At 44.7% G+C, this 12,586-nt stretch overlaps 2 protein-coding genes and 1 long non-coding RNA gene across 3 annotated transcripts; 2 read left to right on the top strand and 1 right to left on the bottom strand.

Annotated features, from left to right (window-relative positions):
* The first annotated feature begins 439 nt into the window (after positions 1-439).
* Positions 440-1,854, top strand: LOC146987573 (uncharacterized). The gene is made up of 2 exons (XR_015035931.1): positions 440-777; positions 1,586-1,854. It is a non-coding gene; the product is annotated as an uncharacterized LOC146987573 (long non-coding RNA).
* Positions 1,855-5,992: 4,138 nt separating this feature from the next.
* Positions 5,993-7,213, bottom strand: LOC146987572 (transcription factor HES-5-like). Its single transcript, XM_085778059.1, has 2 exons — positions 6,855-7,213; positions 5,993-6,723 (listed from the first exon to the last, which is right to left on the bottom strand). The coding sequence occupies exons 1-2, from the start codon at positions 6,924-6,926 to the stop codon at positions 6,307-6,309; spliced, it is 489 nt and encodes a 162-aa protein (XP_085634185.1). The 5' UTR covers positions 6,927-7,213; the 3' UTR covers positions 5,993-6,306.
* Positions 7,214-8,395: 1,182 nt separating this feature from the next.
* LOC146987571 (transcription factor HES-5-like) lies at positions 8,396-9,646 on the top strand. Its single transcript, XM_085778058.1, has 2 exons — positions 8,396-8,769; positions 8,888-9,646. Exons 1-2 carry the CDS (start codon positions 8,707-8,709, stop codon positions 9,302-9,304), a joined length of 480 nt encoding a protein of 159 aa, XP_085634184.1. The 5' UTR covers positions 8,396-8,706; the 3' UTR covers positions 9,305-9,646.
* The last annotated feature ends 2,940 nt before the right edge of the window (positions 9,647-12,586 follow it).

Here is a 12,586-nt window from a genome sequence, read left to right as displayed (position 1 = left end):
GTGTGAGTTCTCACAAAGCGTCCGGACGGTTCTCAGGCTCCGTTTGCACAGACGACGGTGAACCACATCTGCTTTGTTGATGTCACTGTGTTAAATCAGGGAAAACTTCAGTTCACAGCTCCTGTAGTCTTTAAAATAATACACATAAAACTGTTGTAAATCAAAACAAAACAAAACCTGTTTCAGATCAGAGCTGCAGCAAACTATTCATTATTCAGTTGTTACTGTCAGAGCAGGAATCATACAGTAACTACATAAAATATACTAATAGAAAATAAATAAATTAGTCATTTCAATAGTTAATTCATTATTAATCGTGCAGCCCCAATCGATAATATGCATTATCTCAAGACTGACGTGGCGATGTCCCTGTAAATACAGAGTCTTTGTCTCTCAGCTGCTCTAAGTTGTATAGTGTCTCTGAGGACTCAGACAGTGAGACGTCCACTTGGCTCTGACACGTTCCCAGGCAACATTTTCTGAATCTCTTTGACATTTGGCCTGATGAACAACGTCCCACCTGTTCTGTGGCGCAGACATTTTAATTCAGCCCATTGTCCCGAGCTCCCAGCCCCTGATTGGTCAGACAGCCGAGAGAGAGAGACGGTCGAGCTGTATAAATACAGAGAGGAGACAGAGACATGAAGAGAGACGTCCTCTGAACCGACAGCGAGGAGACAGGAGACTCAGCTACTCTTCGAACTTCACTACACGTCTGGAAATGTCTCAGTACCTGGACCTTACACTTCAGGACAGCATGAAGGAACAGCTGTTCAGGTGAGACACAGCCTCACTCTGAGACACTCCACTATTTGTTCTCTATAAACAACTGGTTTATTTCATTGGCGTATTTTATGTAGTTACGTACAACGAAGTGTTCATTAATGTCCAGTATAATGTGACTCTCCTGTGAGGAAATAATCCAGGTACATATCTCAACAGCATGAACCACAGAAGAACATAAACTCTTTATGTCCACATTCAATGCAAAATTGGTATTGGTATTTGCTGGCATGTTTTAGAAAAGTAACAGTAACAAGCTTCACCGGGTTTAGGCACAAACAGTACTTTTAGGCCAGGGTTAGGAAGAGATTAGCACTGACCACTTCTGTTGTCACAGTTACGAGAACAGAACAGGAGATTTATGCGGCCTTGCATTGTCCATAGGAGTTATAGATGGTAGGCTCAGGGCCGTTGTATAGGGGAGAAAGGTGATGATAATTCTAGGGGCCCAGCAACCAGTAGGGCCCCCCAAAAAACCCAGTAGTCTAATCTTTGTATGACTGAATTATTCTGCATAAGACCCTGACTAATAGTAATGCTGCATTAGTATCAAAACAAAGTAGGCTAAATAAAAAATGATAATACGTATGTAGTCAAAGAAAAAAAGCGGAAAAGTCAGGGGGTAGGGGCCCACTTTAGTATTCTTTCAGGGGGCCCAGAATTCCTAGCAACGGCCCTGGGTAGGCTACTATTAGTTATTGCTCTGTAATTGCCCATAACATTTATTCTGTGTCTAAATTTTGATGTTATATGATTGTGATATTGACTCCGCGTTAACGCTGCATGACGTCCTGTCTCTCAGGTGTAAACTCAACCTGCTGGAGAGGAGGTGCTGCGGTCAGGTGGAGAAGCTGAAGGCTCTGATTGGAGAACAGCTGCAGAGCGGGACACCTGTGTCATATCTCCTGGAGAAAACCATGTCCTTCCTCACACTCAGAAAAACTCTGCTGTCACACAGCGGCTACTCCAAATACTCCAGAGACATTTTACGCCTGTTTCCTGATGCAGAGGAAGACGTGGATCTACTCTGTGTTTAACAAAGTAGAAAAAGAAGAGACTCGGGCGTTTGTGGAATTGTCCTTAGAAATCTTGAATTTTGAGTGGACCACAGCCTTTTAACTGAGAGGATCAGTGTTTGTTTTGAAATCTGTGGGTGACGTAGAGATGTAACATGTGTTAAAGCACTTATTATGCTTATGTAATGAGCAGTTGTGTTGCTGTAGAACATGTTTGAAAACATGCAGGGCAGATCTTTATCTACTGCTTGACTCAATGATTCAGTTGAATCAAAGTACAACTATTAATTTGGTAATCCTTTAATTAAAGGGAAAATTATGATGTTATTGATCTAAGCATATTGTTTAACTAGATTTTTTTTCAATTAGGTGTCTCTGTTGTTGCACTTTGATATTGTTTGTTTTCATGTTGGAATAAATCCCTCTGAATGTCACTCTGTGTTGAGACTGGTTTGTGGAAGCAGGAGAGGTACTAAAAGGTTTAAAAGACAACAAGCAAAAAACAAATCCCTTGCATGAGACCTAGTGAACTGGGTGTTATTATTAATGTTAAAAGTGTAAAGTTTCAAACATTTGAACTTGTGTAAAGGTTGTAATGGTTTCATCTTTGACACAAATGTCCTGCCTCTCACCTTCACAGCTGAAGCACAACTTTAAAGTGCTGCAGTTAAAAACTCCTCTAAAGCTTTCATGCTCAGATCAGACCAACCATGACTCCCCATAAATACAAATATGCCGTACACTTCCTTGGCCACTTCATTAGGTACGCCTGTTTAACTGCTCATTTATAAAGAAGATCTGCTGAAGCATCAGAATGGAGAATAAAGTCGATTTAAGTGAATCTGAACATGATATGGTTGTGTCAGACATGGTTGTGCCAGATGGGATTTTCACCCACAACCATCTCTAGGGTTCACAGAGAATATCCAGCGAGTGGCAGTTATCTGAGAGGAAATGCCCTGTTAATGCCAGAGGTCAGAGGAGAATGGCCGGACTGGTTTTAACTGATAGAAAGGCAGCAGTAATTAAAATAACCACTTATTACAACTGAGGCCTGCAGAAGAGCACAACATGTCAAACCATGAAGTAGATCACCACTCCTGTCAGCTAAGACAAAAAAAAGCACAAAGTAAAGCTCAGTGAAGTTAGTAGGAGAGGTGAGCCATGACTGACTATAGTCACATTACACAGGTGTAATGTGCGTATGTGCAGGCGAGTCTATGGACACAACATGAGTGCGTGAGGCCACCTCAGTTCTGAGGGGCCGGACCACAAGTTCAGATTCCTAAACCAGAAAGGCGGACAAAGACAGGGGACAGGGACATATGTTAGCATCCTATTGCCTATTGGGCACAAACACTAAGATTAAAATTTACACTGCCTGTGTGATGGGAAAGTAACAATGGTTTCTTTCTTCGCACATAAAGTGTGATGGCGCCAGTTATTATCACCTAGGTCTGCAGCTGTGTCTGGAAACCGCAAAATAGTGAGATTTAAGACGCAAAAGGAGGGAAAATGGCCTTGGCATGTTCCTGTGAGAGAGTGAAGGGCAGATAACTGTCTCCAGCAGAGAGTAGCACCTCACTCTCAGCCTTCAACTATAAGCACAGTAAGCTGACAAAGCTCTGTCACTCCTGACTCAACTGGGACAAACCAGGAAACGGTTTCTTTTTCCTCACTTAAAGAGACACAGACTGATACAGACAATAAGATTCACCCTCAGACCAAACACTTCCTCTGAGTGAATCCAGCTACAGCACAGAGGAATGGAAACTACAACACCGCTGCTTTAATCTGCTGAGACTCTGCACACTGAAGGGAAGTTTGACAAAACCCACAGAGTAAAACTCAGTGAAGTTAGTAGACTGAGAGGAGCCATGACTGACTGGACTTTCTGTCTGCTGTATTTTCAGTTTCTCTCAGAGACTAAATGGCTTCCAGATTAGAGGAGGAGCTCTGCTGTACGGTCTGCCAAGAGGTCTTCAGTGATCCAATTGTTCTGTCCTGTAGCCACAGCTTCTGTAAAGTCTGTCTGAAGTCCTGGTGGAGAGAGAGACCAACACGAGAGTGTCCAGTTTGTAAGAGAAGATCTTCAAAGGAAGAACCTCCTTTAAACCGAGTGTTGAAGAACCTGTGTGAGAGCTTCTTACAGGAGAGAGAAGAGAGATCGTCCTCAACAACTACAAGGCTGCAGTGGAAAGAGTCCAGCAGCGCCCCCTGCTGGATGATCCACAGCTGGGCTCAGGAGCTCTGATAGATGTGGCCAAACATCTGGGCAACCTGGTCTTCAACATCTGGAACAAGATGAAGGACCAGGTCTCCTACAGTCCTGTGGTTCTGGACCCAAACTCTGCTGAACAACATCTCATCCTGTCTGATGATCTGACCAGTGTGAGAGATGGAGAGAAACAGCAGCTTCCTGATAACCCAGAGAGGTTTGACAAACGGCTGTGTTCTTGGCTCTGAAGGTTTTCACTCAGGGACTCACAGCTGGGATGTCGAGGTTGGAGACAGTACAAAATGGTCACTGGGTGTGTTGGCAGAGTCTGTCCCGAGGAAGGGAGACATACAGTCTGGCTGCTGGGGAATATTTGTATCTAGAGATAAATACTCAGCATATTCACCACCAGCTCCAGCCACTGCTCTCCAAGTGCAGAAGAAGCTCCAGAGGGTCAGAGTGAATCTGGACTTTGACAAAGGGAAACTGTCGTTCTCTGATCCTGATACTCACATGCACGTACACACCTTCACACACACTTTCACTGAGAAGCTGTGTCCATACATCAGCACTGTTGATAAAATTAAAATGTTTCCACTGAAGGTCTCTGTGACAGTGGAGTAGAGCCTTTAGAGATGAAGAGATCAATCATATTAATAATGTTGTTTATGTCTTTAAAAGGAAAAGTGAGTGAATTATTACACCAAAGTTACATTTATTTCACATTCAGCTTTTGCTTCATACATTTAATCTCTTCTCTTTTCGTTCCTGAATATTTACTGTATCTTGTTACATCATAAACCACAATGTTGTTTTTTTTCACTTTGCAAAATTCACATTTATATTGATTTTCATTTATATTGTTGTATTCTCACTTCATTAGGATTTGATTTATGATTTTTTGTGTGTGTCATACCATCAACTGGCTGTGGCTGAGTCATTTGATCCTGCTTGGTTCACATGACTTAAAATAATACATGACAGCGGCTGAAAATGTAATTCATGTTCCAAAGAAAAATAAACCACAAAGTCTTTGTTTTACAAATAATTATGAACCAATTATTATCTGCTGAGAGAGTAGTAAAAGTAAAACTCTGCACGATTGTAGGTTTTATTAAAAATTGCATCTGTCAGGACTGCAGATGGAAATTAGCTTTAGAGCTAAATCTGGCATATTTGCATATTGTAGTTCATGAATATGCAGAGTCCCGTTACAAATGAAAATGAAATGAGTTGATTAATCAATGAATAGCTTCAGTGTGGAATTGCATTTACAGCATTTTAAATGTTTTAAGGTGGAGCTAAGTATTTTAGTTGTTATTTAATAAATATTTCAAACTGATTTTTTCTGCTTCAATCACCTGGTTTGAATCTGATCAATCTGAGGCATGCATTTACAGAATTGGGATAATTTTATTTAGAAGTCTTTAATTTGTGTTGTTTTATGGCAGCATAAAGTACAATCAAACTAAATATGACAATGAAGCAAAACATCAATAATGCAGAGAGATGATATGAAGTGAAAACACTGAAGTCAAACATGGTTAAAAGACTAACATCAAAATCCTGAAACACAAACACGAATTAACCCTTTCATACACACTGTGGCTGGAGTCTTGATCATAAATCTGCTATCCCTGACCTCTGGCTGTGTCATAGAGGTGTAACTGTGCTCTTCTCCACAGCAGGGCAGCAGTGGACTGGGGTTAACAGCAGAGCTCAGAGCAGCTGTTAAACAACCGTCCTGTTATCATCAACCAGCCTGTGCAGTTTCTGTTATTATGCTACATATGAGGCAGTAGCCTACAACCCACTGCGTGTTGTTAAACTGAGCAAGGAACTATTATTATTAATGGATTGTGTCCATGGATCTGCACTATACCAAACTGAGGATCAACAGTGTTCAGGATTTATTAGCTGCACTGACACAACATATTTGGGTCATGACACAACACAAAAGGGTGAAAAGACACGTAAACAAGAGGAATGTTTAATAGACAGTTAATAACAACACAAATCGAAGATAAGTCAACCAACAATACACATACCGCACCACCTGTCCCCGCCTTTACAAAAGGCAACATAATGCAGGTTTATAATCGGACCTGTTTGTCGTACATTGTAGACAAACGCATAAACGCAACAAGTGTAAAAAGAAATGTGCAAATGTTGCACAGCCAACACAGCATCCAAGCCTCCGCAGTGCACGCAGACTGAGACAACATTTGCGCACAGGGGAACCACCACAGTGCGGATTGTCCACATAATAATAATAACAAAGTGTCCGAGTTACCACGGCCTCCACAGAGAGCTGTGGGACCGCGACGCTGACCTGGAGCTCGACCGCTTGCGCGCCACAGTCCGCCGGCCCTGCTCCCCGGACATGTGCCTCTGCAGCGCGGCTCTCTGCTGCACGTAGAAGCGCTTGATTTCCTCCCGCTCCTCCGGCTGCAGCGGCGCGTGGAGCGACAGGTGCCGCAGCGTCTCCTGCAGACACTGGGAGAAGCCCCGGGAGTAGCTGGGCGCCACGCGGGCCAGGGCCCTCTGCCTCAGGAAGTGCACAGCCATCTCCAGGATGTCGGCCTTCTCCAGCTTGGAGGGCGGCTGCCCCCCGCTCGGCTCCCCCCGGTTCAGAAGTGCTCTGAGCTGCTCGATGCTGTGGTTGATGCGGTCCCTCCTCACCTTCTCCACCATGAGTTTACGCAGCTGTGGACACAGGAGAAGACGCGTTGAGTGAGACACCGGAGAAGCTGGACGCGCGGTCTACAGGCTCGGACAGGGGTCAGTCAGGGGTTTTTTGGGGGGGTGGTTGGGAGGGTCGCAGCCGGGTTTCTTACCTTGTTGGAGCTGCTGCTGGTGTCCATGGATGCAGGTTTGTCCTCGGGTCTGGTCTGAGTTACAGGCGCCATCACAGAGTCCACAGGTTTCAGTCTCGGTCCTTGTGCAGGTTTCAGTCTCAGTGTGGAGCCAGCCTCCTCCGGTCCGGTATTTATAAAGACCGGGAGGAGCTCCGCGTGCGTGGACTTTTAACACCTGAGGGTTTCCCACAGTCCCGCGGCCTGTCATAAAGTCAGGACTACAAACAGCGTCCTGTCTGAGCCCCCTCCCCACTTCCTCTCTGCTCAGACAGAAGTGTGCCGCGGTTGTCACGTGCTGGACAGTCTGGACCAGAGACCAGAGACCAGAGACCAGACCTCCAGCTCGCCGTGTTTCCTGCTGCTGCGGTGGGAATAACAGCAGTTTGTCCCCTTTGATGCTGATGGAGGTGAGGAGTGGGCTGGTGAAGTGTCTCCTGCACACGTCTCCAACCACATCAAAGACTCCGAGCTTCACACCAACAGCAACAGATCCACGCGCCACACCGACGGGAGAGGGAGAGGGGAGGGGAGGGGAGGAGAGGAGAGGGGGGTCTATAGGTTCAGACAGCAATTTGTAAGAAGTCAACACCTTCAGGAGGAAGTTGTAATGCTGCTGTTTGTTTCCCAGAAGCATGGATCACACACTCTTCTCTCCACAGACGGACACACACAGGCCTACACACATGAAGCACAACAACCAGCTCACTGCTGCTCTGTCACTTTTCCCACCTTTATTTCATCATGCAGATCTTTTGACTTCATTTCATCACCCAGATCGTGAGCGGGCCACATTCAGCTCTCAGATGTTGGTTCAGAGAGGAGGAGAGGGTGTGTTGTGGTGAAGGTGGAGGAGGTGGGGTGAGGGGGGGTGTTGTGGGAGAGAGGAGGGGGAGGAGGGGGCAGAGAGACAGACAGAGTTTATGGTTGAAGTGGAAGTGTGCCTCCTCCCTGGAGAGAGAGACTCAGAATAATTGACTTCTTAAGACAGAAACACATTGAAAACACATCATCACTCGTATATTATGAATGAAAAACAAACCTCCAACATGTAATTACAATAGCACCAACAACAGAGTTTCACACTTGCAAGAAAGACAATGCACAGCTGTAAAGAAGTTAAAGATTCCAGCAGGAGAGAAGGAATTTTTCCCTGTACTTTAAAAATTTAACATTTAGATCAAAGGCAACAACAACAACAACAACAACAACAACAGGTTTTATTCCTGAAATAACAAATAAAATAGCTCATAGCACAACTTCTCTCCTCTGCTGTCATATTTAAACTTACCCATATGCATCAGTTTATTCCATCTTTATTATTATCTACTGCAACAAATTTTATTAACAAAGTCATATTGCCATTATTGTGTTATACATCGAACACAAGTCTTCTCAGTGTTTCCCTCTCTTGCAGGTGAGCTCAGCTCTACCGAGCCTGTAAACTGACCCGGAGTCAGCCGTCTGAGAACGCAGCATGTGTCTTATCTTTATGTGTTTAGTGGCCCTTATCAGGCGGCCGTCCCAGCCGCTGCACATCTGCAGCAGCCTGATCAGATGAGAGAGCGGGAAGGTTCCCAGGTAATAAAAGTGCAGGGAGCTGCTGCAGCTCCACAGCTCTGCAGCAGCCTCCCTCCGCTGAGGCCACCAGGCCAGTTAACCATGAGATAATTGATGCCTCTCTCCTATTGTTGTGCGGGCCTCGCCCACTGGCCTCAGAGTGTGGGAAAGCTAATCCTGCCTGGGACTCATGGCTTTGTAATGCTAATGTGGGCCTATAAATAGAGGAGAGGGCTCCTCAGTCCCAGCACAGCTCACTCTGCTCTCCACCAGGATGGCTCCAACCAACACCAGAGACTCTCCCATCTCAGAGCTCTCCACCAAAGACAGACACAAAGTAAGTCCTGCCGCTCGGCTGCTCACTTTCCCACTATTTTCCACCTCCGTACTGTGTCTCTCCACGAGCTCTGTCCGCTGAACGTCTCTCTGACCGAGCCTCCTCTTCTCTTCTACAGCTGAGGAAACCGGCCGTGGAGAAGATGCGCAGAGATCGCATCAACAGCTGCATCGAGCAGCTCAAGGTCCTGCTGGAGAAGGAGTTTCACAAACAGGATCCCAACGCCAAGCTGGAGAAGGCCGACGTGCTGGAGATGACCGTGGTGTTCCTGAAGCAGCAGCTTCAGCGCCGCGGCTCCAACGCTCACACGGCTCATGGGGACGGATACTCCCACTGCTGGAAGGAGACGCTGCACTTCCTGTCCCAGAACTCCCTGAAGGAGGTGACGCTGCCTCACCTCCAGCACCTCCACGCCGCCCACAGAGCCGGCCGGGACAGAGCCTGCCCCACACCGGCCCTCTCCTCCCACAGCCACATCCAGGCTGCAGGGAAGCAGCTGCCCAGCGCTCACAGAGCCGTGTGGAGGCCCTGGTAGACGCTGCTGTGGACGTCAGAGGGTGGACGTCCTCCCTTTAGGAGGACGATGACCTGCATGTTGGACACTGCAGATGCTGTTGGAAGCAGCATCAAAGCTTTTTGTTGCTATAGTGACTCCGCTGTGGAGCTTCTGTGTTTTTTTACAATGTAAAACTCTCACTGTGCCTCGTTTGTAACGTGACTCCTGTGGAGTCGACTATTTAACGACTGTAACGCATCATGAGCTGGAGGGAACTTCTCCTGTCAAGTGAGTCTGACTGTGACCTTTTATAAAGGGAAACCATGAGATATTTAAAACAGTTTGTAGTGACTGATGTTTGAATAAATTCATTTTATTCTCCTTAAATCTTTCACATGTTTTTTCCTTGTTTCCAGATGTTTGCTCTTCATTATACTTAGATTTTTTTGGTCATGACAACACAATTTATTTAAAGTCTGCTCTGCATCATCTAATGGATTTCACTGCCCTAAATGTTTCTTTTAAGTCACCCCCTTCTTAATGAAAAACATCCATAACACCTGTAGGACTCCAGTGAAAAACCAAATATCTCCTGCTTAGGTGAAGAAAAGGAAAGGAAAAACAACAACTTTTAAAATACTCTGATACAAGTAGAATTTACTTCAATAAAAACATGTGTAGCTGAATGAACCTATCAAGCAGAATGATAAACTATCAAGTTTTTTTTAACCTAATAAGAACAAGATCGTTTTGTGCAGCATGATATAAAATAAGAACTATCACTTACAGATGAGTTTCATCAGTTTACATGCTGAGCTTTGCACAACCTGAGCAGGTGTGACCAAAGTGTATGAAGACCTGAACCTTTAACAGCGTCACAGAGTGAATAGTCAACGTTGTTAATGGAGGCGTTAATGATGTTTAATTTACCCTCCGAGTCACAACATTAGAAACCACAACTGTCAAAACGAACAGTTTAATGTGTCAGATTAAAATCACTCTCTTGACTGTGAAGACTGAAAAACAGCAGCAACGAGGAGAAACCTCCCACCACCTGTGTGTGTATGTGTAAAGTTTGACTCATGTTCCCTGATGTTTGATTGACATCAATAGATTGATATCACATGAGACTGTTGTGGTTGTTTATTACCCGTTGCCTGGTAACAGTTGATGTGAGGTAAAAATGAGAGGGTTTTTACGAAACGTGTGTTTGTGTGTTTGGAGCCTCCAGCTTCAGTGTTTGCAAATCGGATTGTGAGCTGTCACACGTGCAGAACGGCCTCTGTCAGCCCTGTGTGTGTGTGTGTGTGTGTGTGTGTGTGTGTCTGAGCGTGCCCCCTGTGGGTCTTTGTGTGCTGTGCTCGTGAGTAGTGGGCTCTGTCAGTTCTGGTTCCATCAAACAGTTGGTGAACTGAGTCGCTGCAGGTCTGCAGGTCCACAAGGACCAGGAGTCTGGAGGGGCCACGGGGCCACACGTCTGCCCACCTCCATGGGCACGGGGTCTGTAGGGGCCGCATGGCCACAGGTCTGCAGTGTGCCACCCCCCACCCCCCTCCCTCCACCTCCACCCCCCCTGTGTGGAGTCTGCCTCTCCACAGCTTTCCCACACTCCTCAGCCTTCCTCCCACTTAGTCCCCAGGACAAAGGAAGTGTGCCGTGTTAAATTACCCCCCATCTCTTTCCCCACCCTGTTCCACCGTGTTGGTGAGAAACCTGACCCCTCCCTCCCTCCCTCCCTCCCTCCCTTCTCTTCTCACAGATCTGCCTCCAGATCTGGAGGGAAAAGTTGTCTCAGCAGTGTATTTGCATTGTATTTGCATGGTGTTTAGGGTGAAATAATCAGGAGATAAGAAATCAATCAATCAATCAATCAGTCAACGGTATACCACTGTATACTGCTAACAATATCCTGGAGGGATGTCAGTTGGTGTTAAATAAACCACAACATTGACCCAGCTCTCACTGGAATAATAATCGACCTCCGACTAAACTCTGATCAAAATGTCTCACTGCTCGCCCTCAGTGCAGATTGATCAGGATGTCCTGATCAATGATGTCCTTATAGAGCATGATGTCACTTTCAGCAACAAATCAATGGATTGCCATTTTATTGTTGTATTTGATAAACATAATTTGTAATTTAGACATCATTTGAAGTTTCAGTGTTATTATCAAATTAATTATCCCGTCTTATTTCATCATTTGAAAACAAAGCATGTAGTTTCTCTGTTCCACTTTGAGCTGCAGTTATTGTTTTTTTGTAAAGTTTATCATCATTATCAGATGTATCATTGGTACACAGTGGAATACAGTGTATAGGGTATAGGTATTACTAATGAGCCCGCAGTGTGTGTGTGTGTCTGTGTTTGACAGTCTGTGTGAAAGCGTGGGAACACTCTGCCCTGCGTCTGATGTAAGCAGGTGTAAGTCAGGTCTGCTTTCCCAGGTGAGCAGATGGGTTTTATACACACACACACACACACACACACACACACACACACACACACACACACACACACACACACGCACCTGAGAGCTCAGTGTTTTTGCCACAGTGATGGTGATCTTTGTTTTGTAATGCATAGGATGTCATCACTTGTGTTACACATGTCAAATTGTGTCACGTTGTGCTGTCAAGTGCTGTTGTAACAGATGTTAATATATAATTTAAACTAAATTAATAAAATTTAGAATGCATTACTCTTGATATGAGGACAAACAGTAGGCTATACGTGATATGTTACATTTCTGTTTCGAGACAAACAAATCCTAAATTGAACAGATGATGAAAAGACAAGACAATAAATACAGTTCTAATAATTTTTGTATTGTAGGTACTGTATCCAGCAATTACTACTACTAAAATTGTAAAGTATATTGTACAACAATGCATCAAATGTTATAAGATCAGTGGAATGTTTTATTATGTCAAGAATTACACTAGAAAACAGAAGCTGCTTAGGTAACACTTTATTTTAAGGGGTCCTTGTTCCTGTGTAGTTACCTAATTAATTACAGTGTAATTACCTATGTAACTACATGTAATAGCATGTACTTACATTGTAAATACATAGTGTATTTTGGTGTACTTACAGGTCCTTGTTACACTTGTAATAAGAAATGCTTGTTACAATACCTGGTCAAAGTGGCCTCTCTCTTTGGGGAAGGGGTACATCTGCAAGAAAAATGGGTGAAACCGCAACATGGGTTGCCTGGGAAAACTTTTCCATCAATCTTCCTCCTGTCTCTTGAGTCTTGGAACATGTGTGCTGTTACACAACTTAGTCTATGTAACAGTTGTGTTAATACACACTTGTTACT

Source organism: Trachurus japonicus, chromosome 5, assembly GCF_045865225.1.
Source record: "Trachurus japonicus isolate A0001 chromosome 5, Traja_1.0".
Classification (NCBI taxonomy): Eukaryota; Metazoa; Chordata; class Actinopteri; order Carangiformes; family Carangidae; genus Trachurus; species Trachurus japonicus.
This window is presented reverse-complemented; position numbering and strand designations above follow the sequence as displayed.

Excerpts from the sequence above, each read along its gene's own strand:
- LOC146987571 (XM_085778058.1), top strand. The coding sequence starts at position 8,707 with ATGGCTCCAACCAACACCAGAGACTCTCCCATCTCAGAGCTCTCCACC. Across the intron at positions 8,770-8,887 it reads CCACCAAAGACAGACACAAA|CTGAGGAAACCGGCCGTGGA; the intron begins GTAAGTCCTGCC and ends TCTCTTCTACAG.
- LOC146987572 (XM_085778059.1), bottom strand. The coding sequence starts at position 6,926 with ATGGCGCCTGTAACTCAGACCAGACCCGAGGACAAACCTGCATCCATG. Across the intron at positions 6,724-6,854 it reads CCAGCAGCAGCTCCAACAAG|CTGCGTAAACTCATGGTGGA; the intron begins GTAAGAAACCCG and ends CTGTGTCCACAG.